We start from the raw sequence: 27,187 nt of genomic DNA, 5'->3' as shown, positions 1-27,187 counted from the left end.
GGTGCTAAAGCCTCTCAACGACAATTCAGAGACTTGCTAGAAAAGGGCAGGAGGAACAGTGGGGGCTTCTAATGGACACTGGGCTGAATATATATATAATGAATCATGAGGTTAACACAAAGGCAGGAAAGGCCAGGAAAAGACTGATGACACCCACCCTAGAAGCACAACACGTTCATTGTTTCATTGTGCTTGAGGCTACTGCTTCCAGCGGCCACTCGGAGAGTTGATGTTCTTAACATTTTAGTAATTTATCAGATGCTCTTATCCAGAGTGACTTACAGTAGTGAGTGCATACATTTTCGTACTGGTCCCCCGTGGGAACCAAACCCACAACCCTGGCGTTGCAAGTGCTATGCTCTACCAACTGAGCCACACGAGACCACAAGCGGCTACTAAGGGTCTTAAGGCTCTTGGCTCTGTGACAGATCATTTTGAAAGACATTTTGAGAGGGCCTAGCAGGGCTTTCTCAACGCTAATGACCTGTCGATAAACAATGGCCCTGTTTCAATGAGATGTTCAAGGGATGTTTATATTGGATGTTCCAAGGTAATGGACATTCTTTCTACCCAAGTAGGACTGTTAACCAAGCTTTGACCAGAGCCTTGGCCATCATCCTACTCTTCAATATGGTATTTAGCAAATATTTGTCTGACCTTTTAACTCTGGACTGGTGGAAATGAGCTCGTAAATAAGCATTTCCGTGTAAAGTCTACACCTGTTGTGTTCGGTGCATGTGATCAATAACATTTGATTTTATGATGAGCATTGGGCTTATTGGAATGAGACTGCGTAGTAAGCATTTCACTGTTAGTTCACACATGTCCTTTACGAAGCATGTGATGAATAAAATTAGATTGTATTTCAGTTGCTGCTATGAGACTTGCTGAGCTGCAGATGATTATAGGAAGACCAATGATGGAGACTTAGTCGTGGGAAATCCTCTCTTCACTGAGACTGTGATGCTTGATAACTCCCACACCTTCAACTTCAAGCATTCCAGCAGTTTATGTTGTGCATGCTGGATCTCGTACTACCTGATCATCATTCAGAGTGCCAAGACACACTGAGGCGACCAATTATCTCTTCCAGCAGCAACGCCTTCAGCAGAAACACCAAATTATCATGGCTGAAATTCTTTATTGCCCTCTATGTGAAGTACTAAGTGTGTTCCCTCTTGACTGCGAGGTTGGCAAAAAGCTGCTGGACAGATGTGCTGACTGCTAGATAAGCTTTCCATACTAAAGGTATCACTACAGACCCTGGTTCGATTCCGGGCTGTATCACAACCGGCTTTGATTGGGAGACCCACAGAGCTTCGCAAAATTGGCCCAGTGTCGTCCGGGTTAGGGATTGGCATGGGTAGGCCTTCACTGTAAATAAGAATTTGTTCTTAACTGACTTGCCTCTCACTCAACATCAACAAAACAAAGCAGATGATTGTGGACTTCAGGAAACAGCAGAGGGAGCACCCCCCTATCCACATCGACGGGACAGCAGTGGAGAAGGTGGAAAGTTTGAAGTTCCTTGGCGTAAAAAGGTTAAATAAAAAATACATGTAGGATATTAAGACCAAAGCCCTTCCCCTCTGCAATCATGGCATATACCAGATCGTCAGCAGGAAGCCCCCCCTTCCCTCTGTCCATCAGATTAATTGGACGTCTCTCATTACTTGAGCAGAATGGAAATGATTAACTGTGCTCTGAGATTACTCTCACATGCAAGAACATGATATGATCTAATGCAGTAAAAACCTCAGCTGAGCAGCAAAACAGAGACACTACCGGCAGACAGCTTTTAAAGTTACTATAGTGGGGAAGTAACTCCTAATTTTGTGTCCATTTTAATAGTGTTCGGAGCCTTCACAAAACTGAAGCCAAAATACATCCCGGATCTTCATTAGTGAAAGCGTGAGACCCACATCAGTGTGTTGAGTTTCAGCTCTAAACCTTTGATTGTCTGCATCCAGCTCCCGTCCATTTATAGAATCCTCTGTGACATCTGGATGGAGGTCCCCGTCCCACATCACACCAACCACAGACATCTTCAAATATGTGTGTTTATACTTATTTTCCAATGTGTGTGTATGTGTTTATAGGGTAGTTTAAATTTAAGTGTGTGTGTGTGTGTGTGTGTGTGTGTGTGTGTGTGTGTGTGTGTGTGTGTGTGTGTGTGTACAAGGCAGTCTCCACTGAAACTTGTCTTGCTGACAAACCTCAGAGACAAATACGTCATTGATCCCAAATAGCTAGGAGACACATGGTTTCAACAGCTCAGCACAACGAACCAGACCTCAGCACCAGATGCACTCTATCATTTTCCCATTAGAGCTTCAGGGTTCACTGTACACTCACCTGGTAATAGGACTTGATCTGTCGGATCAGGATGGAGAGGTTTTGTATGCGCAGTGTTGAGTCATTGTTCACTTTCTTGTTGGTTCTTTGAACAGTGGCTTTAGGATTTCTATGGGGAAGAAACAGATGAGAATAACAGCAGAGATTAGACAAATCCATTTGGAACTGTAAATTGTCTGTCTGTCTGTCACTCAGTCAAATGCTGCATTAGCAATAGCGTGATAAGTGAGTCAGTAACCAGGTTTCCATCCAACCTTTTTTTGCAAGTATACTGAACAAAAATCGAAAATGCAACAAGCAACAATTTCAAAGATTCTACTGAGTTACTGTTCATATAAGGAAATCAGTCAATTAGAATAAATTAATTAGGTTCTAATCTATCGATTTCACATGACTGGGAATACAGATATGCATCTGTTGGTCACAAATACCTTAAAAGGAAGGTAGGGGCGCGGATCAGAAAACCAGTCAGTATCTGGTGTGAGCACCATTTGCTATATCTCCTTCATACACGTCCATCCAGAGCATCCCAAACGTGCCCAATGGGTGACATGTCCAGTGAGTATTCAGGCCATAGAAGAACTGGGACATTTTCAGTTTCCAGGAATTGTGTACAGATCCTTGCGACATGTGGCCATGCATTATCATGCTGAAATATGAGGCGATGGTCGTGGATGAATGGCATGGCAATGGGCCTCAGGATCTCATCACGCTATCTCTGTGCATTCAAATTGCCATCGATAAAATGCAATTGTGTTTCTTGTTTGTAGCTTATGCCTGCCCATAACATAACCCCACTGCCACCATTGGGCACTCTGTTCACAACATTGACATCAGCAAACCGCTCGCCCACACAACGCCATACACATGGTCTGCAGTTGTGAAGCCAGTTGGACGTACTGCCAAATTCTCTAAAATGACGTTGGAGGCGGCTTATGGTAGAGAAATGAACATTAAATTCTCTGGCAACAGCTCTGGTGGACATTTCTGCAGTCAGCATGCCAATTGCATGCTCCCTCAAAACTTGAGACATCTGTAGAATTGTGTTGTGTGACAAAACTGCATATTTTAGAGTAGCCTTTTGTCCCCAGCACAAGGTGCACGTGTGTACTGATCATGCTTTTTAATCAGTTTCTTAATATTCCACACCTGTCAGGTGGATGGATTATCTTGGCAAATGAGAAATGCTCACTAACAGAGATGTAAACAAATTTGTGCACAACTTTTGAAATAAGCTTTTTGTGCATATGGAACATTTCTGGGATTTTTTATTTCAGCTCATGAAACACGGGACCAACACTTTACATGTTGCGTTCATATTTTTTGTTCATTGTACATGTCGGATAAAAAAAATGTCATGACAGGCCTCATGGAAACGGAACATTTTTCGGTAAACTTTACAAATGTTGACAATGTGGGATCATTATGTGTCGGTAAAAGGAATTATGCAATATTTATTTATTTTTTTTTTTTTTTTTAATCGGTGGAAGAAAGGCTTTTATGAGTAAATATTGATATAATAACCATCATATCGAAGTAAACTTGGAGTCGCGCGATGACGTGTCGTCCTCCCACTACGACTCAGTTTATTAGGCTACAGATTAAATAAATGATGATGAACTTCACAGGGTGGGAAAAGTGCAAGTTGATGAGCTTGATGCTCCTTTCCAATAACCATTGAGGGTCTTATTCTGGTTACATGATAAATCGATGCTTGGCTGCCGTTTAATTTTTTTTTTTAAATCACTCTTTTGTTCATAATAATTTCATCATGTAGGTTTTACATGCACTTCAGCCAGCTAGACCGCACATGCAAATACCAGAGCGGGCACACTCACTATATAATGCCTTCTTTTTTTTTACCACAACATTTATTTTTATGTGCCCTACGTTATCACACAAGCCAATTTAATGGAAACATCTCTGTTGGGAAAATGTGCATATGGTTTATATGCAGATTTGAGAATGTTCGCATGAAAATGTGTTGCCAATTGGATGGAAACCTAGCTAGTGTTTTAACATTGACATTTCTCATGGTTAGGTTGAGGACCCCAGTACTGACAGAGCTAGGTCTTAACTGTGTTGTTTGTCTGTGACAGTTTGCCGCAAAAACAACTTAACTTATTACTCTGAGTCAAGTGTGAGACTCAGAGGGATTCAGTGTTCTAGTTCAGTCAAGGAGCACTATTGGGATGTGTTCCCCTAAGGGCTAGCAGTGTGACTGCTGATGTTATCAGGAGTGTCAACCTGCGTCAACAACAGACATTCTAAACACACTGGCACGTTTCACACCCACAATAAGATACTGATCTTTCATAGTGAATAACTCAACTCAGCTTCATCATAATTAGGGTATCAAAATCCCTCGAGTGAAGTTAACAGTAACACCTTTACTTAGTTGGTTTCCAATATACTAAGCTTTTACATGGGTATGGTTCTGATACTGTCCTCAACACACATGGCCCCAAAAATGCCACACACTTCAGGACAGTCCGTTTTTTCTTTGCTTCTTGAATGTGTGAGGAATGCATTACATTTAAAGGGTAGGAAGCATGAGTTTTTACTCTCCAAAGTAACAGTGTGGTCAAAGACTTAGTAATTTAGTTGTAGTCACGATCTGCTTACCTATAACTACAAACATATTTATGTTTTAGCGTTTATACATATTTATTAACTTATTTCCGGATATCTTGTAAACTACCCACAATGCACTATTTCTCAACGTCATATGGAGAACCGGTGCTACCTAGCTAGTTCCAGCTGGCTAACGTTAGATACTAGCCATGCTAGCATGTAATTACATTCCAAACCAAGGGTTGGCACTAGTGAACTACTATGCACATCCACAAAGAAGAAACCACATAAATGAATGCGAAAAACTGCATCTCCTCTTCTCCTGTACATTTGGTAGTGGTAGTCAAGTGATCGTTGTAGTAGTTTTCCGTTATCATTCGTAGCTAGTGCAGTAATACTCACAAGGACAGGGTTACGACTCACTTGTGCCCAAAAAACGAGAAGCTAGCTTTGAAGTGGAACCAGTTTGTCTGGTTGGAGCGAGTAGACTAAGGGAACCGTGTGCACGTTTACTGTATGCAGTGCTTATTTGACCCCGGAGGACTTTGATGGCTTAATATAACCAGTGGAAGGCAGGATTCGGGAATGAGAATAGGTGATATGCCAAGCGTGAATGTGAAGCCTTTCTATCGACCTACCGGCACATTGCGAGTATGGATATAAACCGGGTAAATTCAATGTGGATTTACCTCACTATATCGCTATTGGATTAGCCGAATCTCCCTTGGCCGGTGAAATGGCCTCTCCCTCTGAAGGCCTCTCCTTTGCTCTTCTTTGGTAGCTAACTCAGCCGTCAATCGGTAAGTCTCTGCTCTCTCTACTTGTTGTTGTCTTCTGTGGGTTCCTGCCTGTGCTAGACTAGTTGTTCTCTGGCTTACTACTTAGCTATGTCGACCGTGGTGGTGCGCTAGCTAGGCTAGTTAGCTGGCTAGGCTAGCTAAAATAACTAACTTTAGCTGGCTGGCTTACTGGCTAAGATAACTGTTAGATGGCATTATGTATTTCCAAAACACTGGTTTACTATAATGTGCCTGTACACTAGGTGTTGATAGCAACTGGCTGACTCACGCAGTGCTAATGAGTCAGCCAGTTGCTATCAGCCTAGGGAATAGGCTGGCTTGCCAGGTCTTCCATAAAACATTTTCCGACATGGCTTTGGTATTGTTCGGAATTCTGATAGTTTTTTTATAATAACATGAAAAATAGAGGTGTAACTTCGCATTGGGACTTTTGATGCATATACTAATGCAAATCCATAAGTTACATGTAGTAATGCTAAGTTACATTAAATTTATGCTACCTACACTTTAAATAAATCAACAGCTTAGTAATCAATCATACATTCTAAATAATTTTGTGACATTGTTTTTAAAACTACTAGATAACACAATTTGAGGTATTCATTGTGTAGCTACACTATATATACACACAAAGGTATGTGGAAACCATTTCAAATTAGTGGATTCGGCTATTTCAGCCACACCTGTTGCTGACAGATGTATAACATTGAGCACACAGCCATGCAATCTCCATAGACAAACATTGGCAGTAGAATGGCCTTACTAAAGAGCCCAGTGGCTTTCAACGTGGCACCGTCATAGGATGCCACCTTTCCAACAAGTCAGTTTGTGAAATGTCTGCCCTACTAGAGCTGCCCCAGTCAACTCTAAGTGCTTGTTATTGTGAAGTGGAAACGTTGCAAAGTGGTGGGCAACATCAGCTTACAGATCAGGACTGCTGAGTACTGAAGCTCCTAGCACGTAAAAATCGTCTGTTCTCAGTTGCAACACTCACTACTGAGTTCCAAACTGCCTCTGGAAGCAACGTCAGCACAATAACTGTTTGTCGGGAGCTCCATGAAATTGGTTTCCATGGCTAAGCAGCCTCACAAGCCTAAGCCTCACAAGCCAATGCCAAGCGTCGGCTGGAGTGGTGTAAAGCTCGCCGCCATTGGACTCTAGAGCTGTGGAAACGCGTTCTCTGCGGCGGCGCACAATTGGCCCATGGTCGTCCGGGTCAGACCGGCAGGGATATCCTTGTCTCATCGCGCACTAGCGACTCCGGTGGCGGGCCGGGGGCAGTGCACGCTGACCAGGTCGCCAGGTGTACGGTGTCTCCTCCGACATATTGGTGCGGCTGGCTTCCGGGTTGGATGTGCATTGTGTCAAGAAGCAGTGCGGCTTGGTTGGGTTGTGTTTCGGAGGTTGCATGGCTCTCGACCTTCGCCTCTCCCGAGTCCGTACGGGAGTTGCAGCGATGAGACAAGACTGTAACTACTACCAATTGTATACCACGAAATTGTGGAGGAAAAAAAAAATGGGGTAAAAAAATGTTTAATAAAAAAGGAAAAAATAAAAGATTCTCAAGATCTTGTAAACTAATGAGATGCTATTGGGCCCACACCACTACACTGTCTAAGCCAAGGACTACATGCTTTCTGGTCAATTTTGATTACAATACTGGGTGGGGTGAATATATTTTATGACATACATGACTTGTTGTTAACTAGTAAATAGTAGCCTACAGCAAAGTGTGTTTAAATAATTTCTAACTTGTTAACAATTTCTGCTAGTAGGTTTTTGCTACCATGTGGGTATAGCTTGCTTGAGCCTGCTAACTGAAGAGTGTTAATTAATCTGTTTCCATACATGTTTCATTTTAAAACATTTGTCTTACAAAGGAGTTGTTTAATCTAACCGCTTAACTATTTATCCGTAAAAAACATTTACTCATTGTTTTCTAATCTTTACAGGAAAATGCCACAGGCACTATGCTGATGTGTGGAGACATTTCACTGCAGCTAATGTAGAAGGAAAAGCTGTGTACATTTGCAAATACTGTGCCAATCATATGTGAAGAATGCAACAAAGATGCAGAATCATCTGGCCAAGTTCATAAAGTTCCCTCAGCGCTCACAACAAGCAACCTCTGACAAAAGTCCCTCTACATCTATTCATGATGAATCAGACACCTTATCGATAGCCAAATCATATGTGAAGAATCAGAAGATTTTTGGAAATCAATGGAGGAACGTTGTCAGAGAAATGCTGATGAATGTCTTGGTCGAGCTGTGTATGCAACTGGTTCACCTCTGATGCTCACAGGCAATGTGCATTGGAAGTAGAGGTCGACCGATTAATCGGCATGGCTGATTAATTAGGGCCAATTTCAAGTTTTCATAACAATCGGTAATCTGCATTTTTGGACGGCGATTATGGCCAATTACATTGCAATCCACGAGGAGACTGTGTGGCAGGCTAACCACCTGTTACGCGAGTGCAGCAAGGAGCCAAGATAAGTTGCTAGCTAGCATTAAACTTATCTTATAAAAAACAATCAATCTTAACATAATCACTAGTTAACAACACATGGTTGATGATATTACTAGTTTAACTAGCTTGTCCTGCATTGCATATAATCAATGCGGTGCCTGTTAATTTATTATCGAATCACAGCCTACTTCGCCAAACGGGTGATGATTTAACAAAAGCGCATTCACGAAAAAAGCACAATTGTTGCACCAATGTACCTAACCATAAACATCAATGCCTTTCTTAAAATCAATACACAAGTATATTTTTTTAAACCTGCATATTTAGTTAAAAGAAATTCATGTTAGCAGGCAATATTAACTAGGGAAATTTTGTCACTTCTCTTGCGTTCTAAGCAAGCAGAGTCAGGGTATATACAGCAGTTTGAGCCGCCTGGCTCGTCTTCCTAACAAAGACCTTCATTAATTTTCCAGAATTTTACATAATTATGACAAAACATTGAAGTTTGTGCAATGTAACAGCAATATTTAGACTTAGGGTTGCCACCCGTTCGATAAAATACGGAACAGTTCCGTATTTCACTGAAAGAATAAACATTTTGTTTTTGAAATTATAGTTTCCGGATTTGACCATAATAATGACCAAAGTCTTGTATTTCTGTATATTTATTATATTAAGTCTATGATTTGATATTTGATAGAGCAGTCTGACTGAGCGGTGGTAGTCAGCAGCAGCCTCGTAAGCATTCATTCAAACAGCACTTTACTGCATTTGCCAGCAGCTCTTTGCAATGCTTGAGCGCTGTTTATGACTTCAAGCCTATCAACTCCCGAGATTAGGCTGGCAATACTATAGTGCCTATAAGAACATCCAATAGTCAAAGGTATATCAAATACAAATGGTATAGAGAGAAATAGTCCTATAATAAACTACAATAAAACTTCTTAACTGGGAATATTGAAGACTCATGTTAAAAGGAACCACCAGAATGAAACCTGGTGTTCTCATGTTCTGAGCAAGGAACTTAAACGTTAGCTTTTTTACATGGCACATATTGCACTTTTACTTTCTGTGTTTTAACACTGTGTTTTTGCATTATTTAAACCAAATTGAACATGTTTCATTATTTATTTGAGACTAAATTGATTTTATTTATGTATTATATTAAGTTAAAATATAAGTGTTCATTCGGTATTGTTGTAATGGTCATTATTACAAATATATATATATATATAAAAATCGGCCGATTAATCAGTATCGACTTTTTTTTGGTCCTCCAATAATCGGTATCGGCGTTGAAAAATCATCATCGGTCAACTTCTAATTGGAAGAGATTTCTGAATGTTCTTTGCCCAGCATACACCCCTCCAACCAGACATGCTTTATCTACTCATTTGCTGGATGCAGAGTTCAACAGAGTTCAAGTGAAGGTCAAGCAAATCATAGAGAAAGCAGACTGTATTGCAATCATCTCTGATGGGTGGTTGAATGTTCGTGGGCAAGGAATAATTAACTACATCATCTCCACCCCTCAACCAGTATTCTACAAGAGCACAGAAACAAGGGACAACAGACACACCGGTCTCTACATTGCAGATGAGCTGAAGGCAGTTATCAATGACCTTGGATCACAGGAGGAATTTCCACTGACAATGCTGCGAACATGAAGGCTGCTTGGTCTAAAGTGGAGGAGTCCTACCCTCACATCACACCCATTGGCTGTGCTGCTCATGCATTAAATTTGCTCCTCAGGGACATTATTGCACTGAAAACAATGGATACTCTACAAGAGAGCCAAGGAAATGGTTAGGTATGTGAAGGGTCTTCAAGTTATAGCAGTAATCTACCTCACCAAGCAAAGTGAGAAGAATAAGAGCACCACATTGAAGCTGCTCAGCAACACCTGTTGGGGTGGTGTTGTCATCATGTTTGAGTCTCCTGAAGGGGAAGGAGTCTCTCCAAGAAATGGCCATATCACAGTCTTCCGATATGGACAGCTTCAACAAGAGGGTCCTCCTGGATGATGTATTTTGGGAGAGAGTGGTGAGCAGCCTGAAACTCCTGAAACCTATAGCAGTAGCCATTGCACGGATTGAGGGAGACAATGCCATCCTGTCTGATGTTCAGACTGCTTGCAGATGTCAGAGAAGAAATCCTTACTGCCCTGCCCACTTCACTGTTGCTCCAAGCAGAGGAAACTGCAGTTCTGAAATACATCAAAAAGCGTGAAGACTTCTGCCTGAAGCTCATACACACTGCAGCGTACATGTTGGACCCCAAGTATGCTGGCAAGAGCAGCCTGTCTGGTGCAGAGATCAACAAGGCCTATGGTGTCATCACTACCGTGTCTCACCACCTTGGCCTGGATGAGGGCAAGGTTCTTGGCAGTCTGGCAAAGTACACTTCCAATTAAGGGCTTTGGGATGGAGATGCAATATGGCAGTCGTGCCAACATATCTCATCAGCCACCTGGCGAAAGGGACTTTGTGGATCTGAGGCTCTTTCCCCTGTTGCCTCCATCATCCTCCAAATCCCACCAACATCAGCCGCCTCAGAGCGCAACTGGTCCTTGTTTGGGAACACACACACCAAAGCACACAACAGGCTGACCAATACAAGAGTTGAAAAATTGGTGGCCATCAAAGGCTTTTTGAGCCTGACAACCAGCCATCCTCAACAAGGTTGGAAAGTGACAGTGAAGATGAGACCTCAGAGTCTGATGTTCAATAGGTGGACATTGAGGAGGTCCACGGAGAAGACATGGAAGCCTGAGAGGAAGACAACCAAAGCTTTAGTTTCTAGACTATGATTTTACAGATGTACAGTAATCCCTCGTTTATCGCGGGGGTTACGTTCCGAAAATGACCCGCGATAAGTGAAATCCGCGAAATAGAAAACTTTTTTTTTTTTTACAATTAGCAACTATTACATGTATACAAATACAGTGACTCACGTGTAGGCCGTTTCACTGCTCTTCAGACTGGGCCGCTGCATCCTGACTGCGCTCTGCAGTGTTCTCTTCTTCTGAAGCCCGCGGTGCAGGTGTGTTTGTTCGGGAGAAGAGCATAGTGATAGGCAGCTGTTGTCGCTCTTTTTTCTTCTTTGCAAAAAGATCCTTGTACACCGACATGCCACCATCGATTACGTTGGAGAACTGTAATGAACGGCTCATCAAAGGGTCCCATTCCTCAGCTACTCGCTTAAGTTCAGTGGCCATTCGCACCATGGTTGCTAAGCGACCAAGCGTTAGTCCTTCCTTCCTTCCTGGCCAACTTAATGTAAATTTGCCAAGCTGTTTTATGTACGTACACATAACTGCACGAGACGACAAAATGATAGCACAATTCGTAGCATGTTTTGATACAAGAAGCGGGAGTGAGTTTTTAGCGAATCAGAATGCAGAGCACAATGCACAAAAAAAAAAAAAAAAATGCATTATGAAAATCCGCGAAATAGCGAATCCGCGATAAGTGAACCGCGAAGTGGCGAGGGATCACTGTATGTTGAAAATGTTTTTGGGAGATGCGATGGATCATTGGGGATCATTCAACATTCCCTTTTGTTGTTCAGTGAAATCATCCCATGTGAAGAGTCAACTCTAATTAAAGTTCAATTCGTAACAAAATCGTTTTAAAAATTTCTATTGGAAGGATTTAATCATTTTTAATTATGTCTACTTATGATAAGGTAAAATGTTGATGTTTCTGTCTCCATATGTTATGGTAAATATATCCAATGCAAAAAACATTACATTTAAATAGTATTAATATTAATTTGCATATATTCCCGTTAATTCCGACGGAAAGTTTGCACCTCTGAATATTCCCCAAAATGTGCAACCCTACTTAACGCTACAACATACAATGTCATTCTAGACGATTCTGTGCTTCCAACTTTGTGGCAACAGTTTAGGGAAGGCCCTTTCCTGTTTTAGGATGACAATGCCCCAGTGCACAAAGCGAGGCCCATACAGAAATGGTTTGTCAAATTCGGTGTGGAAGACCTTGACTGGCCTGAACAGAGCCTTGACCTAAACCCCATCGAACACCTTTGGGAAAAATTGGAACGCCGACTGCGAGCCAGGCCTCATCGCCCAACATCAGTGCCCGACCTCACTAATGCTCGTGTGGCTGAATGGAAGCAAGTCCCTGCAGCAATGTTCCAACATCTAGTGGAAAGCCTTCCCAGAAGTGTGGAGGCTGTTATAGTAGCAAAGGTGTGACCAACTCCATATTAATGCCCATGATTTGGGAATGAGATGTTCGACGAGCTGGTGTCCACATGTAGTGTACCTGAAATTCAATAAAGTGGAATTGAACGATTGAACACTAACAAGACATAAGCATAGGAATATATTGTAACCTCATCTTTCTTCACAGACCATATGACCTAACAAACCATCAAAGTTGACCCAATTTCTGAGTCTCTCCTCTACTGCCTGTCAGTTCAGACCTGTGCTTTGATGATCATCAACCAAAGGTTTTGGACCAACATGGTTTACGAGCTGAGAGATTCAGACATGCAGGCCTCCTCCACTGGTCAGATCTCTGGATACTCTCCTCTGACCACCTTTCTCACTGAAGCCCATCTGATGGTGCGACCATGCAGCGCTGCACTGATCTACTGGTCTGGTCTGGAGATCTTAAAGCTTTGTTGATAAAGACTATGCATGTCCAAATTTTGGAGGACGGCACGATTATTCTTTATGACAAAATATCTCATTAGTCGCATGGCCATTTAACCCTTAATGGCATGGTCATTAAATCTATAGTAAACAGGGTTGTGTGTGTCACGTTCCTGACCTGTTTTCTCTTGTTTTGTATGTGTTTAGTTGGTCAGGACGTGAGCTGGGTGGGAATTCTATGTTGTGTGTCTAGTTTGTCTGTTTCTATGTCAGCCTAGTGTGGGTTCTCAATCAGAGGCAGATGGTAGTCGTTGTCTCTGATTGAGACTCATATATAGGAGGCTTGTTTTGTGTTGGGAGTTTGTGGGTGTTTGTTACCTGTCTCTGTGTTTGTGTTCTGCACCAGATAGGTCTGTATCGGTTTTGCACGTTTGTTATTTTGTAAGTTGTTTGTAGTGTTCACTTGTTCTTCATTAAACATGTTTAACACTAGCCGCGCTGCACTTTGGTCCTCTCCTTCACCCCTGGAAGAAAACCGTTACAGAGTGTGTACATGCGTGTGTGTTTGTGTGCATGTACGTGAATACACGCCTGCATCTGCGATCCAAACTTTTTGCATTGATGTCTAACACAACCTCATGTGTATATGGCTGATTTCAAATAAACCTCGACACAATTTCTTCCCTCACCATTAACTCTCTTCTAGATAATTCCACGAAAGACCACTCTACTCAGTAAGGAATAAAACGGTCTTTAAATGAGTTTCCGTCTGTCACGCCCTGACCTTAGAGATCCTATTAATTCTCTATTTTGGTGAGGTCAGGGTGTGACTAGGGTGGGCAATCTAGTTTTCCTATTTCTTTGTTTGGCCTGGTATGTTTCCCAATCAGAGGCAGCTGTCTATCGTTGTCTCTGGTTGGAGATCATACTTAGGCAGCCTTTTCCCACCTTAGTTTGTGGGATCTTGAATTTGTATAGCGGCTGTGTAGCCTGCAGAACTTTACGTTTGTTTTGTATTTTGTTGTTTTTTGGTGTTCATTTTAATAAAAGTAAGATGTTCGCCTACCACGCTGCGCCTTGGTCCAATTCTAACGAATGTGACACCGTCATAATACCCATGATTAAAAAAAGAGGCCCGTTGCCAAGCAACTGCAAAATGTAATAAACAAGAGTTTCCAGCGCCTTCTTAAAATCCCGTGTTGATAAGGATAAGCAGTAGGGCATAGAACATTTTTTAAAGGCCCAATTCATGAGACCAGGGAGCTATCATTGAAGTCAGCTAAATAAAAAATGACAACAATAATGAAAGCCACCATCCCTGAGAACTGACTTGTCTATACAGCGGATGTGTTGAAGCCTTTTGATCAGCTGTGCTCCCACACACACTGCCGTCTCAGTCTTGCAAATCAGAAAGACAGGGTCCTCTTTAACAGTGCTCTGAATGGCACTGGCCACGTGACCCTGCCGCTCATTCAGAGCCCTCTAGAGGAATCCTGTGGGGGGTCGTCTTAACCCCTTAATTAAATAGCATGGCGGGAGCTGTAATCCTGTCAGGCCGAGCTCTGGTTGCACAGAGAGGAAGCTGGGGAATGAGGATGCTAATTTAGTAACTCACATCTCTATACATCACAGGGCCAGAAACACAGCCAATTCAATGTGCCATGAAAACACAATCTCAATCCTGCCACGGCTTAGTTTTTTTTGGCTGAGGCCCCCCCACCCCCTCATTGGACAACATCACCCCCAGTGTTACTGGCTGCAGGCGCCTGAATAGGGCCCTTTGTGAGGTCGACAAAATCCAAATACTGTACCACACTGATTAAATAGGCTTTGAAAAACGGAGAGTCAAAGCACAAGTCAATAGTCAATGCAGAGCACAATACCGCCCGGGGGGATCCTGCGTGCGCTGGGGAGTAACCTACTTCTGACACGCTGCATCAAAGTCAGTGGGGGCAGAGGGTAGAGCAGGGAACGGCTGCCCAGTGAGCCTCTCAGTCCAAACTAGGGTTGGGCGGTACCCAGATTTTCATACCGTTGGGGTATACCATATTACAGGGAGTTCACACAAGGGGCGCTATTTCAACAACAAAAAAATACACACCATTTAGGGAGCAGGGATCTTGACACAGGCGGGGATTGCATGTCTCTGTTGTAACCAATAAACTTGATCTTGACATCTAGCCACTTAGCTAGCAAGTTAGGAAACCAAATGCAAAGCTGGAGCCCTGAGCTGGGTATAATTTATTTCACACATCTTAGACTTCTTATAGTTATACTTAACTTCTAGTTAGTTATAAGCAGTGGCTTAGCCCCAAACAACAGTATTGAAAATGATACTGTCGGTATTTCAAAATACCCCGGTATACGGTGTATATATAATCCTAGTTCTAAAACACACTAGGGGAGGAGGAGTGATGACTTCTCAGCCACATGGACGGCTAACTAGCGGAATTCCCAGAGACTAATGTGGATGATGACTTTAGAAAGAAGTCTCACTGTGGTTAGTGTGGTGACTGTTCAGTACTATGCAGGCAGGAAGACAGTGAAGCAGAATGACAGTGTGTGTGTGAGAGAGAGAGAGAGAGAGAGAGAGATGGAGCTGCTGTAGTACTTTCCCATCGTTTCATGTTCATGTGTGTGCATTTATTTTGTCAGCTCTCAGCCCCTTACAGACAGCACCGGTATCACGGCAATCTACTGAAATAAACTCTCTCTACAGGAGAGCACATACATGGTATATAATCTAGGGAGAGGGAAGAGCAGCAGTAGGTACTGTAGCTCGGCCTTATTTTCAAGCGCTTTAATGGATATTTTGTTCTCTATGGAGCTTTGTGTCATTGCTGTACATTTCCATTGGGCCTTTCCTATTCCTGTGAGTCTCTGCATGGCCTGGTTAAAGCAATAGACTTTCAAGATCACAACAGCTGTTTCCTGCATGTATGACTCACATGGCTTTTTACAGCTCAACATCCTCAATAGTCTAGTGACATCAGACATGTCCACTGTTTACGTGACCATTCAAAGACAGAACAAAGCACTGTTGTGTTCACACCAACCATAGGTAGAGAGATAGGGAGATATGTCTCGGTTCAGGCACATAGATGGTAAGTAGTCTAGGAAGAGAGGGAGATCTGTGGCAAATAACAGCCAAGCAAAATGGTGGAGGATGCAGCATCTTCTGTCTGACTGGATGGCTGTCTGTCTATCTATCTGGCTGGCTGTATATCTGGCTGGCTGTATTTCTGGCTGGCTGTCAGTAGCCTACGACTGAAGCATTTGATCTCCAAGGATAAAGAACCCAGCTGTGGAGAATTTAGCAAATACACACCAGCCATCCAGCAAGAATACAAATTATACCCCTTCTACCGAAGCAGGGGAGAGAACAAAAGCAGGAGGCGTGCTGCTCAGTGAAAACACAGGGAGAGAGTGTGCAGAGAGGCGTGTTGTGTCTGGTTCAGCAGTGTGCAGAGAGGTGGTGGTGCTGACGCTGTTCCATCTTATAACCTGTTTTTCCAGGTGAAACAAACCCTGTTGGGGTGTGAATTGGGGGGCTGCTGGAGATTTTAATCCTATCTGGATTAAGATAAAGAAACTGTTGTCGTTCAACAGATTTCTTATCTATCTTATCTTCCTCGAAACTGTGTTAAGTGGCCATGTCTGGTTGGGAGTGGGCCGCGCTTGGTCAGTGCTTTTGTCCTGACGAAGGTGTTGAGAGAGGGGCTCAGGAACACAGGTAGGGTGGTTTCCTTACAAATGCTGCATGGCTTCAGGTGGAATTCACGTGTGTATGTCACACATGCTCAATAGTCTCATTGATCTTAGCTTCATGGACTGAGGTGATTGCATATGAACACTGAAATGGGAGATATTAATACTAACAATATCACTTCCAGAATGAGGGGGATGTAGTATGGCCTTGATACATAAATCTAGCTTCAATGCTTCCAGCTCGGAATTGGCCACAAATTGACCTTGAGGTCAACCGTTACAGACACTATGAACATGTAGCCAGTCACCTTATTCCAAATGTTGACCTAAACCATTGTAATTTATTATGCATGTACAACCAGATTTTTCTTTTACCACTGTGATGAGAAGAGGGAAATGACAGTTTTCTGTCCAGTCTGTGCTCCACCCAAACAGGTCGCTGAAGGGTGGTCTAATTGGCTGGGCAGTAGTGACTGAGGGGCAGAACAGAGACACCACGCCATCTGTGCCTCCAACTAGCCGTTAGATTATCCAGCCTGGCTTCCTGGACAACTGACGTCTGCCTGCCTCCCTGTCAACAGCTTGCAGAGAGAGCTATTACAAAATAACATACTACTACATACAGCTGCTTAAATCATTTGGAGACCCAATCTGTGTACAGTATGTGATGAATCACACACATACACTATTCAACAAGGGATGCTTCAAATGGTAGTCAGGCAAACTCAGAATTTGGACAACAAGCTCTACAACTTGTTTTATGTTAATTTCATGCAGTACATGATGCATCCTCTACTAGAAAGATGTGCAAAGCTAAAAGTCTTCACAGCCCTGTGATAGAAGGATGATTGCTGTATGCCTTGTAGAAGTGTATTTTTAAATGGATAGTTTTAATCTTCTCTCGATAATGGCTGCTCATGGAAAAGACTGAGCCCCCCTTTACGAGGCTATATTGATCACAGGCAGGTCAATATCAAGTATGCCTACCATTACGCCCACAATAACAGCACTCTGCAGCAGTTTCAACACAGACACAGGCAGTGAGAGGGTTGGCTTGTTTGGCAAAGCCATTAGCTTTGCAAACTTCTGGGCGGTTAATAATGCTCCCTGCTCCGCATGTGTTCCGAATTCAGCATCATTGCAGACAACATCACATTTGGTAGCTATGACCTGCTATGGAACCAAATCAACCAGTAACCTTGTTAACATTAACTACATCTACCCTCACAACAACTCTATTGTACAACTAAATGGACCAGTGGAGGCCCTGCAGTTTGATATGGGCCAATCAAATAAATCACAGAACATGCGGGACTAAAATAAATTAATCCAGCAAAAGGTAAATGTTTACCAGTAAAAGATGATATTTAAAAGAGCCAATGTAAGATGAAACTGTTGTAACTAAACATGTAGCCGTCATAAACTGAGACAAAGACCTGATTCACAACAGCTTCTGACAACGTGCCCTCTGTGTGAGAGTCTTGCTGGGCAGACTAGTGCCAACAGCTGCCCAAAAATGTACTACACACACACACACACAAAGCTAGGATGAAGTGACTGGCCTGCCCCAACATCCTGCCGACCAACAAGCACAGCTGAACTACAGTTAATTAAAAATTAAAACGGTTCTTGAGCTGAGAATCAACAATTCCAAATATGAGGCTTTGACTTGTTATATTGGCAATTGTAAACTAGCCCTACTAGTATGACGACTGGGGTAATGGAAATGAATACAGCACCAAATTTGCTGAAACAGAACTGAGTAGGGTTTGCAAGGTCATTGGCAACCCAGTAAGACTAGAGAGCCTAGGACAGTGTTGCCAAGGCAGCATGAGGCCAGATAGTAGTTGGCCTACCTGACAACTGTGAGATAATTGGCACAGTAGAGCTTAGACCTGTTAATAGAATGCATGATAAGTAACAAGCTTACAGTGAGCAAGGAGAGTGCTCGACAATAACACAAAGGAAATTCATGTGGCGTTTGCCTTCTGGTTTTGAAGTCAAAGGGTGATAATGTCCATAATAATAAATGTCAGATGAGGCACTGGTTAATTGGATTAGGGGTGTCATTGTTATTCTACTCGTACAGGATTAATACGCCAAAATTGACACACTGTATCATGCACACCTAGCCCAGACAAAAGCATGGGTGGAAACCGCCTTCTTATTTATCGTGCGTGTCTGTGATCATGGCAGAGATTGACGGATTCCTCATTTTGAATCCTCCTCAAGGGGTCGGCTGGGTGATTGAGGCAGAATAGCCGCCCTCCGTACAATTCTAGCAGGCAAGAAGAGCACGCGCCAGGGAGTCTTCCAGTAGGCTGCAGATGACACTTCACGTTCTGACATTTTTTTGTGACTGACTGCTCGAGTGGAAGATAAACTGCTGCCGACTTGAGCCATCGATACAGAACTCGAGGTGGTGGAACTGACTGCATAAAAATACCTACAATTCACACTGATTTCATTCTGATTACACCTCATCCTTGCATCGTTGGCTGACATATTTCACTAATGAAATGTGTCATTCTAAGGAATTAATAAAAACATTGAATTTAAATCCTGAATTTGTATCAATAATCATTTGTGTGCATGGGTGTTTGCGTCGACTGTAACCTACAGTGCAGGGCGAACGTTGACCAATGGATCAGAGAAGCATGCGTGGCCATTCATTAATTGATTCATGTGAAGAGAGTACCCATAAAAGACAAATACGCTACTACTTACATCTCAAGCATGATCTCGTTTAAATAAATGCCATCCACTAATTCAATGTATTCCGATAGTTTGGTGCCATCGTTTCCAGATGAATGCCCAGCCGCCTTAACCTGAAAAATAGGACAATACGCCAAATCTGTCAGCAAAACCAAATCACTTTTTAACTTAGCATTTATTTTGGATATCCAGCTTAATTAGGAGACTCAAATTCCCTGAGAATAGTTCATTAGGGTGCCTTACCCAGGCGACCAAAGGAGTGAGCAGAAATTGCTCCAGCAACGGCGTAAAAACCTCGCTTTCCATTTCCTTGTGGTGGACAGCGACAATTCCAGAGAATATGAATTAAATTGTATTTCTCCTTGTCGGGGATTTTCTCAACGTCGCCTTTCACCCCTCTGAACACGACCTTAATTTAGACGCCGTTCATGTGCTTGATTTAATTAAACATACACTCATTTCGCCGATGAAGAACAAATGTCCATAGACGTCTGGTTTTGCTGAAAAATGTAATTAATCCACAATTCTCGGACCAGCAGCTACCTTAGATTGTCTTGCTACTTACATACTAAAGGACAAGCAATCCATCAAAAACATTAAACCATTGAATCCCATCTAGTCTGTGCCTGTAAAGGCAGCTGACTTATCTACGGCTAAATAAGGTGCTAAACTAAGACATTAGACCTGTACTGGTAGGCTAATAATATAGAAAATGGTCCATGAAACAAAAATCTAACGTTGAATGATGACGAAGCACAGAGCTATAAACATGAACTGCTTTCCTCCAATGGACGTCGAGTTAGAATATTCTGTAAAAAAAAAATATTATATATATATGCTTCTCCCATCACGTTCCTTTTAGTCTTGAAGGTTGCATTTTTCCCCGCATAAAGCCAACGATTGTTCCAATTATATATATGGCAGAGATGTCCTTCTCCTATCACTTAGTCACTTGGCTGGAAAAGGGGAATAACGGCTGTATAACCTACTACTGGGTGATTTGAGTCTACTGATGGAGCTCTGCTCTAGACGAAGTATCGCCCCCCTCGACTCCGTTTCCATTCCAGCCTCCTCGTTCACCCGTAGAGGACGTGTCTTCTTCCGCCAAAATCAAATGCGCTCAAGAAAATAGGGCGCAAGCACATTGTCAGATAGAACAATGAGCTAGTTAGTTCTTTGACGTTGTCATGGACATTTCCCCATCCACATGAAATGCACTATGTTGTATGTAGACATAGAGACTAGATTATCAGGGCATAACCGCAAATGTATTATGTTAGGTTGATTCACATTTTATGTGTCAGCTTTGTCAGTGATTATAGGTAAAGTGAAGCTGTCACAAGGCCTATGCATTGTGTGCAGCCTATGTAGGTTATGGGTTGTACTCATATAATAAATGATCTCAAACAAGACTAGAAAAATAATTAGTGTGAACACATAAAGACCAATAAGAATGTCCAGACAAGGAATGAAAGTAAAAAGAAATAACTGCCAAGCAGTGACTGATTATTCATTGAACTGACAATGGTTGAAGGCATTTCAGTGACACCTTGTGGATATCATACAAAATGTGCACAATGAGGAGGATGAATCTAAGGTTTGTTCCCATACATAACCTGCAACATGTAAGACTACATGCAATTCCCCGCTGCAACTTCAAAAACAAAATCTAGGGACAGCACAGCAGCACACCATATGCAACTTCATGAACAAATTCAATCTCTCCCTATCCCAGTCTACTGTCCCCACTTGCTTCAATATGTCCACCATTGTTCCTGTACCCAAGAAAGCAAAGGTAACTGAACTAAATGACTACTACCCGTAGCACTCACTTCTGTCATCATGAAGTGCTTTGAGAGGCTAGTTAAGGATCATATCACTTCTACCTTACCTGACACCCTAGACCCAATTCAATTTGCTTACCGCCCCAATAGATCCATAGACGATGCAATCGCCATTGCACTGCTCTATCCCATCTGGACAAGAGGAATACCTATGTAAGAATGCTGTTCATTGACTATAGGTCAGCTTTCAACACCATAGTACCTTCCAAGCTCATCATTAAGCTCGGGGCCCTGGGTCTGAATCCCGCCCTGTGCAACTGGGTCCTGGACTTCTTGACGGGCCGCCACCCAGGTGGTGAAGGTGGGAAACAACAACTCCAATTCGCTGATCCTCAACAGAGGGGCCCCACAAGGATGCATGCTCAGTCCCCTGCTGTACTCCCTGTTCACCCATGACTGCGTGGCCATGCACGCCTCCAACTCAATCATCAAGTTTACAGACGACACAACAGTACTAGGCCTGATTACCAACAATGACGAGACAGCCTACAGGGAGGAGGTGAGGCCCCTGGTGGAGTGGTGCCAGGAAAATAACCTCTCTCTCAACGTCAACAAAACAAAGGAGATGATCGTGGACTTCAGTAAAGAGCTGCAAAATCTGGATCCCTACAAATCAGCCGGGCTAGACAATCTGGACCCTCTCTTTCTAACATTATCAGCCGAAATTGTTGCAACCCCTATTCCTAGCCTGTTCAACCTCTCTTTCGTATTGTCTGAGATCCCCAAAGATTGGAAAGCTGCTGCGGTCATCCCTCTCTTCAAAGGGGGAGACACTCTAGACCCAAACTGTTATAGACCTATATCCATCCTGCCCTGCCTTTCTAAAATCTTTGAAAGCCAAGATAACAAACAGATCACCGACCTTTTCGAATCCCACCGTACCTTCTCCACTATGCAATCTGGTTTCCGAGCTGGTCATGTGTGCACCTCAACCACGCTCAAGGTCCTAAACGATATCATAACCGCCATCGATAAAAGACAGTACTGTGCAGCCGTCTTCATTGACCTGGCCAAGGCTTTCGACTCTGTCAATCACCGCATTCTTATCGGCAGACTCAATAGCCTTGGTTTCTCAAATGACTGCCTCGCCTGTTTCACCAAGTACTTCTCAGAGTTCAGTGTGTCAAATCGGAGGGCCTGTTGTCCAGACCTCTGGAAGTCTCTATGGGGGTGCCACAGGGTTAAATTCTCGGGGCGACTCTTTTCTCTGTATACATCAATGATGACGCTCTGCTGCTGGTGATTCTCTGTTCCACGTCTACGCAGACTGCAGAGGACACCATTCTGTATACATCTGGCCCTTCTTTGTACACTGTGTTAACAAACTTCCAAACGAGCTTCAATGCCATACAACACTCCTTCCGTGGCCTCCAACTGCTTTTAAATGCTAGTAAAACTAAATACATACTCTTCAACCAATTGCTGCCCGCACCCACCCGCCCGACTAGCATCACTATGAACGGTTCTGACTTAGAATATGTGGACAACTACAAATACCTAGGTGTCTGGTTAGACTGTAAACTCTCCTTCCAGATTCACATTAAGCATCTCCAATCCAAAATGTAATCTAGAATCAGCTTCCTATTTCGCAACAAAGCATCCTTCCCTCATGCTGCCAAACATACCCTCGTAAAACTGACTATCCTACCGATCCTTGACTTCGGCGATGTCATTTACAAAATAGCCTCCAACACTCTACTCAGCAAACTGGATGCTGTCTATCACAGTGCCATCCATTCTGTCACCAAAGCCCCATATACTACCCACCACTACGACCTGTATGCTCTCGTTGGCTGACCCTCACTACATATTCGTCGCCAAACCCACTGGCTCCAGGTCATCTATAAGTCTTTGCTAGGTAAAGCCCCACCTTATCTCAGCTAACTGGTCACCATAGCAACACTGACCCGTATCATGCGCTCCAGCAGGTATATTTCACTGGTCATCCCCAAAGCCAACACTTCCTTTGGCCACCTTTCCTTCCAGTTTTCTGCTGCCAATGACTGGAACGAATTGCAAAAATCACTGAAGCTGGAGTCTTATATCTCCCTCACTAACTTTAAGCATCAGCTGTCAGAGCAGCTTACCGATTACTGTACCTGTACACAGCCCATCTGTAAATAGCACACCTAACTACCTAATCCCCATATTGTTATTTAGCCTCTTGCTCTTTTGCACCCCAGTATCTCTACTTGCACATCATCATCTGCACATCTATCACTCCAGTGTTAATGCTAAATTGTAATTATTTCGCCTCTTTGGCCTATTTATTGCCTTACCTCCCTAATCTTCTACATTTGTACATACTGTACATAGATTTTTCTATTGTGTTATTGACTGTACGTTTGTTTATGTGTAACTCTGTGTTGTTGTTCTTGTCGCACTGCTTTGCTTTATCTTGGCCAGGTCACAGTTGTAAATGAGTACTTATTCTCAACTGGCCTACCTGGTTAAATAAAGGTTAAATAAAAAAATATATAAAAATAGGGAGCACGCCCCCTATCCACATCGAAGGGACCGCAGTGGAGAAGGTGAAAGGCTTCAAGTTCCTCAGCGTACATATCACTGACAATCTGAAATGGTCCACCCACACAGACAGTGTGGTGAAGAAAGCACAACAGCGCCTCTTCAACCTCAGGAGGCTGAGGAAATTCAGCTTGGCCCCTAAGACCCTCACAAACTTTTACAGATGTATAATTGAAAGAATCCTATCGGGTTGTATCACCGCCTGGTATGGCAACTGCACCCCCGTAACCGCAGGGCTCTCTAGAGGGTGGTGCGGTCTGCCCAACGCATCACCGGGGGTACACAGCCTGCCCTCCAGGATACCTACAGCACCCGATGTCACAGGAAGGCCAATAAGATCATCAAGGACATCAACCACCCGAGCCACAAGCCTGTTCACCCCGCTATCATCCAGAGGTGAGGTCAGTACAGGTCATCAAAGCTAGGACCGAGAGACTGAAAAACAGCTTCTATCTCAAGGCCATCAGACTGTTAAATAGCCATCATTAGCCGGTTACCACCCAGGTACTCAACCCTGCACTTTAGAGGCCACTGCATACTGCTTCACTCATTTCATATGTAGATACTGTATTCTATTCTGCTGTATTTTAGTCAATGCCACTCCGACATTGCTCGTCCTAACATTTAAATATTTCTTAATTGAATTATTTTACTTTTAGATTTGTGTGTATTGTTGTGAATTATTAGATACTACTACACTGTTGGAGCTAGGAACACAAGCATTTCGCTACACCCGAAATATGTGTATGTGACCAGTAAAATTAGATTTGATTTCATTTGAGCTCTACCCATCAACTAGCCAGCAGATTCCAACCTTACCATAACGCTTGTTTACACTGAGCTGAACTTGGGTCGGAATGCAATCATGGTTAGATTAAGACACTGTGAGATATCGGTCAGAGCTGGTGTGAGATATCTCGCACCGGCTCCGCAGTGTCTTATAGCTGATTTATGGTTGATCCGGCAATGCTTGATCTGGCAATGCGGTCCGGAGGCTCCATACGAGGGTGTGACACAATTGCGGAGCCTCCGGTGGCTTGCGGAGGCCAAATAAAGCCCCGCACGGCGATGCCGAACACCTCCCAAATTTTGTAACAATGCGGAGGGCTCCGTATAACTTCCTTCACAACAGCTCTACTCAACAACTCTGCTCCGTGAAGCGCAAGATGTATGAATGCCCTGACTTCTGCAGAGGCCGTATTGCCTTAAATACTGTACGGCCAATGCAGACCCCGGATTGACCATTCAGTCTTTTAATCTAACCATGACTGTGTTCTGACCACAGTGCAGCTCAGTGTAAACAAGCGTAACGGTAGGATCGGAATCTGCTGGCTACCCATCAACCATCATGACCAATTGACCAGATCTCAGTTGCACTTGGGGGAAACTACCATACCTACAGTGTGCCTGAGATAGACATGGTCTGCCTTGAAACAATGAATAAAACTAATAGCAACACTATTAACACAATAGAACAGCTACATTCTAATCAGATAGTCTTTAATTATATATACTATATATGTCATTGGCCAAAAACATAGAATACAGTTTTCTTCCATTTGTGCCTTGCCAGTGCACATATAATTTATTCTCAAACACACGCAACCCTTTCATTAACCTATTTGGAATGCACTGATTTGTAGGTGCCGGAAATTAATATTGAATTTTTATTTACACTGTTATCAACCTGTAATTACAAACCTAATAGTATGAACTGTGTCTGCAGTTAGGAGGCATACTTTGAGTCCAGCCCAAAGTCATTAGCCTCAAGAGATAAGCCTCAATCAACCTAACTGATTAATTAGTCTGTCTGAATAAATCAAGATAGTGCAATGCCACCAAAAAGGCAATTTAAACACAATCATTGACATGGAAATGGTTACGTCTGATGGCTTAGCTAAAATCAATGTATAGAAAGAAGCACACCACTTTCCCGGAAATAATTACTTGAGGTAATTCATCAGTCTGCTGAGATAACAAAGGAGAGCTTCTGAACTCATTTGAATAACTGTCACGGTGGCTTCCTGTGAACACTATCTCGTTCCCCTGGATGTAGGCCTATGTTTATGCTTAAAAAGAGGACGTTGGGTAGATATTCCATGTGTTTTCTGGTTTGGGCAGAACTTTGAACTAAGACGGATGTTGTCATACCATTTTTGTAGGAGGGGATTCAGATTCAAATATGCAGCAGGCCAACCCACAGGCCAGACTGAACACATAGATTCTGAAACACTTACAGCTAATTCATACTCATTAAGTACTCATGACTCATGTAATACACATCTACCACAATCTGAATACAATTAGGTTTTATGTGGAATCAGTCATGGAGGTTCTTAGTGGAGCTCCATCTTTGTGTTTTTTAAAGGGAGAGCAGTGTGTGTTTAGCGTAGACCTTAGTTTTGAAAATGGGATTGTTCTCATCTCTTTTATCCATCCATTATTCATCATGTTTATGTGGTGTGTCACAGAGCAGACTAATTCATTATTGGTGTTGCAGCGGTGTTGGTGCAGTCATAGAGCGACAGCAGCATTCCTTATGCAGCTTAAACACATGGAGGGAAAACAACTCAACAAATTCTTTCAACTTGGTTGGCAACTTTCTTAAAAACTCAGACCGCCCCTTTGGCTAAGAAAACTTAAACTCTCCAATGCCAGTGTGCTCAAACAGAGCTGCAGCAGAGGTGAATGGAAAACATCCACATTCGATATCTTGTTAATTTAGCCTAAAGCAAAGATTCCACTGACCAAGCAATGCCGCAATACCAAAACGCCACGTTTTCTCTGAACACCATGGGCCATTCAACAGCAGAGAGGTAAAGGCATTTATCCCGGACTCCCTGACCTTGTGTCTCCCTTACTGAAACTAGAGGCCTCTCCCTCTCTTTTTCTCAGTTTTTTTCTTTTATTCCGTTTTTTTTCTCTCCCTCTCTCTCTTTTTCTCCAGAAGGAATGACTGTTGTTTCCTGTTAGTTATTTATGCTTCACCACAAACCTTTTAGACTCTTTAGCCAATATGGGAATGTGTACTGAAATACATCACTATTGTCACACCCTGACCTTAGAAATCCTTTTTATGTCTCTATTTTGGTTTGGTCAGGGCGTGAGTTGGGGTGGGCATTCTATGTCTGATGTTCTATGTTTTCTTTTCTGTGTGTTTGGCCGGGTGTGGTTCTCAATCAGAGGCAGCTGTCTATCGTTGTCTCTGATTGAGAACCATACTTAGGTAGCCTTTTTCCACCTGTGTGTTGTGGGTAGTTGTTTTCTGTTTTGTGTTGCTGCACCTTACAGGACTGTTTCGTTCACTCTCTTTGTTGTTTTTTGTTGTTTCAGTGTTCAGTTTATTTATTATATTAAAATGAACACTTACCACGCTGCGTTTTGGTCTCCTCCCTTAGACGAACGTTACAACTATAAATGTCAAATGATTGACATATGCTTTTGGAATGACTGGCCTAGTTAGAACATCCTGTGGGGCTGATATAGGAAATCAAACCTAATGCATCAAATCCCTCTTCTGGTGATATAAAGCCCCTGTGGCAAAGGTCAGCCTGATTACAACAAAAATA

General features: G+C 42.8%; 1 protein-coding gene across 6 annotated transcripts in view; it reads right to left on the bottom strand.

Annotated features, from left to right (window-relative positions):
* Positions 1-20,328, bottom strand: part of LOC139562195 (girdin-like) — a 96,727-nt gene extending 76,399 nt beyond the window's left edge. For 4 of the 6 annotated variants that reach the window (XM_071379631.1, XM_071379633.1, XM_071379632.1 and 1 more), the window contains exons 1-3: positions 19,492-20,328; positions 19,261-19,361; positions 2,356-2,464 (exon numbers count right to left, since the gene is read on the bottom strand). In XM_071379631.1, coding sequence (XP_071235732.1) covers positions 2,356-2,464; positions 19,261-19,361; positions 19,492-19,554 — 273 coding nt within the window. In that variant the 5' untranslated portion in view covers positions 19,555-20,328. The remainder of the gene's footprint in view (positions 1-2,355; positions 2,465-19,260; positions 19,362-19,491) is intronic. The other 2 variants (XM_071379636.1, XM_071379637.1) reach the window with 1 other exon arrangement.
* Positions 20,329-27,187: the final 6,859 nt, after the last annotated feature.

The sequence above is a fragment of the Salvelinus alpinus genome, chromosome 32 (assembly GCF_045679555.1).
Source record: "Salvelinus alpinus chromosome 32, SLU_Salpinus.1, whole genome shotgun sequence".
Classification (NCBI taxonomy): Eukaryota; Metazoa; Chordata; class Actinopteri; order Salmoniformes; family Salmonidae; genus Salvelinus; species Salvelinus alpinus.
This window is presented reverse-complemented; position numbering and strand designations above follow the sequence as displayed.